General features: G+C 47.9%; 1 protein-coding gene across 1 annotated transcript in view; it reads right to left on the minus strand.

The window, feature by feature from the left end:
- Positions 1-2,500, minus strand: part of LOC307244140 (ras-associated and pleckstrin homology domains-containing protein 1-like) — a 54,139-nt gene that overhangs the window by 7,905 nt on the left and 43,734 nt on the right. Inside the window, 4 exon segments of the mRNA XM_080019195.1 lie at positions 350-460; positions 688-831; positions 1,052-1,117; positions 1,231-1,352. Of these exon segments, the coding sequence (XP_079875321.1) occupies positions 350-460; positions 688-831; positions 1,052-1,117; positions 1,231-1,352 (443 nt within the window).

The raw sequence follows: 2,500 nt of genomic DNA on the forward strand, positions 1-2,500 counted from the left end.
GGTCGCTGCTGTTTTTGGAATGTGAGTTATGTAGCGTATCCTTTATTTGGTTTTCAAAAAATTAGGTGAAAGTAATACCGGTAGACAAGCGTCATGTGTAACTGAACTATATTGTCCTTTAGACAAAGCGCAGCACGTTAGTAACAACCGTTGGGACGTTGAGTAGAAATACTGCGTTTTAGCAACTGACAAGTTTCACTCAGACTCTTACAGTAACGGTGATGACAAGACATTGTTATACTGTATTCCATAGTCAAAGCCAGATTTGTTGCCATTATAACATCTAAGGTAGTATTCCATGACATCACAGTGACTGACCTGGACTACTGCATGTGTGTGTGTGTAGTACCTTGAGTACCATGCAGTATTCAGATGGAGCTTTGTACTTGCTCTTGTAGTTCTGACCGTAGTAAACGTTGACGTGATCCAGCTGCAGAAAACACACCAAGTCCCTGGACGCCTGGACGGACACACACACACACACACACACTAAACATTACCCATGATCCTCTTTGTCCAATCTCTTATACATAGTGTGTGTGTGTGTGGGGGGGGGGGGGGGATTGCGAAAAACATAGTTGACTTGTTAAGGATTCCCAAACAGGAAATACCAAGACATTCAAACACACACACACACACACACACACACACACACACACACACACACACACACACACACACACACACCTTGGCTTTTCCCTTGGGAACGTAATAGATTCCGGAGGCTCGCAGCAGGAAGTAGCGCTTCTTCCACGACTTCTTCCCGTCCTCCTTCAGCCACAACACTCCCTCCATCTCAGGGACGGAGACCGAGCTGCCGCCGAAACACTCCTGAGCCAGAGGAGGTGGAGCAGAACACCGTCACAGCAAGAAAGACACAGGAAGTCACTGCTCCCAAAATGCATCACAGTCTACTACATACTACGCATAGTGTTATGACCTGGTATTACCAAGTTAGGATGGTCTTATTACTGTCTTACGAAGTACAAAGTATTTAAGAATATATGCGCATAGGGAGATGAACCGCACTTTGTTGTTTAAACAGTCTCACCTCCAACAGAGCTTCTTTATTCCTGTCTGTCATTTCACATGTCTCCTTCCGCCCCAACAAATAGTTCTACACAGATAGATAAGATAAACAGAGCGAAAGCCAGGTCCCACCATTAGTGTCATAAGACAGACAGACAGACAGACAGACAGACAGACAGACAGACAGACAACACGTTCTACCTGAGGGTTCTTGAACAGAGCGTACTTCTCGGTTCGCTCTATGAACATGAGTCGGTTCTGACTGTCTCTGGTCCAGTTCAGAAGGTTCTCCACCAGGTTTTCATGGTCCTCGTAGATACGCTCTGCTCAAAGTGACGGAGGGGGAGAGAGAGGGGGAGAGAGGTAGAGATATGACACCTTGACAAAGCAGTGAGTCGTGTATTCCAGTGGGTTCATCACCACTGGAGACCCTCGTTGCCTCTCTGCCCTAATCAACCGTGGCGTACCCCAAGGTTCTGCTCTTGGACCCTTCCTTTTCACCCTTCTCACGCTCCCTCTCGGCCGGCAGGACCTCAGTCTCCAGCGCTATGCTGATGACACCCAACTCCACCTCAACACCAGACTCCCAGCTCCCTCCCCAGCGCCCCATCAGCTGTCTTCAATACTTGGACCTGGACGTCCTCGGACCTTCTCAAACACAACAGAGCTCATGGTTTATGGCTTCCCGGGCGCTGCCCCTCTCAAGTGCCCAACCTGGCTCTCCATTTTGGGTTCCTCTTTGTGCTCTGGTTATTTGGTGACTCCCATGTATCCAATCCCTGACCAAACACGGCTTCCTCCACCTGAAGAACACCGCCGGGCTCCGCCCCGCCCTGGGAGAAACCCTCATCACCTGTCACCACACGGAGCAGGAACGAGCAGGAAAACCTAAAAACACTTCACCCGAGACACAACATCTGTTTGCTGCTGTGCACTAAGACCTGGAAAACCAAACACATCTAAGTAGGACACTGTGTGTGTGTGTGTGTGTGTCAATACAGTGTGTATATGGATGTGACATCCAACAGGTGCTAAATAGCTGGTGGAAATCTGTCGACCTGATTCAGTATTTAGCTGTCTCTCTCTCTCTCTCCACCGCTCTATCTTTCTATCCCGCCCTCTCTTCCTATTCATATCTTCTTCTTCTTCTTCTTCTTCTTCTTCTTCTTCTTCTTCACATGGTTGTTTCTCTGCTCTGTACGATTTGCTGTTCATGTCACATGTTCTGCAATGTGCTAGTACGAGTTACAGTTTTCCGAGTTTCATTTGAACACAGCGCCGGCCGTCTGTCTAGGTGTCGTTCCCGCAAGTGGCTGGAGGCCAAGGACATTCCCGAAAGACGAAGCTCGGACTTACCACATTTTTTCATTTATTACGACAATTTGTCATTCATTTCCACTCCAAGTCGAACAACAACACGTCTGAAATGTCCCAGTTCAAGTGAGACCTCAACCATGTCTTTCAGATACTT

Source organism: Zeus faber (genome assembly GCF_960531495.2).
Source record: "Zeus faber genome assembly, chromosome: 18".
Taxonomy (NCBI): domain Eukaryota; kingdom Metazoa; phylum Chordata; class Actinopteri; order Zeiformes; family Zeidae; genus Zeus; species Zeus faber.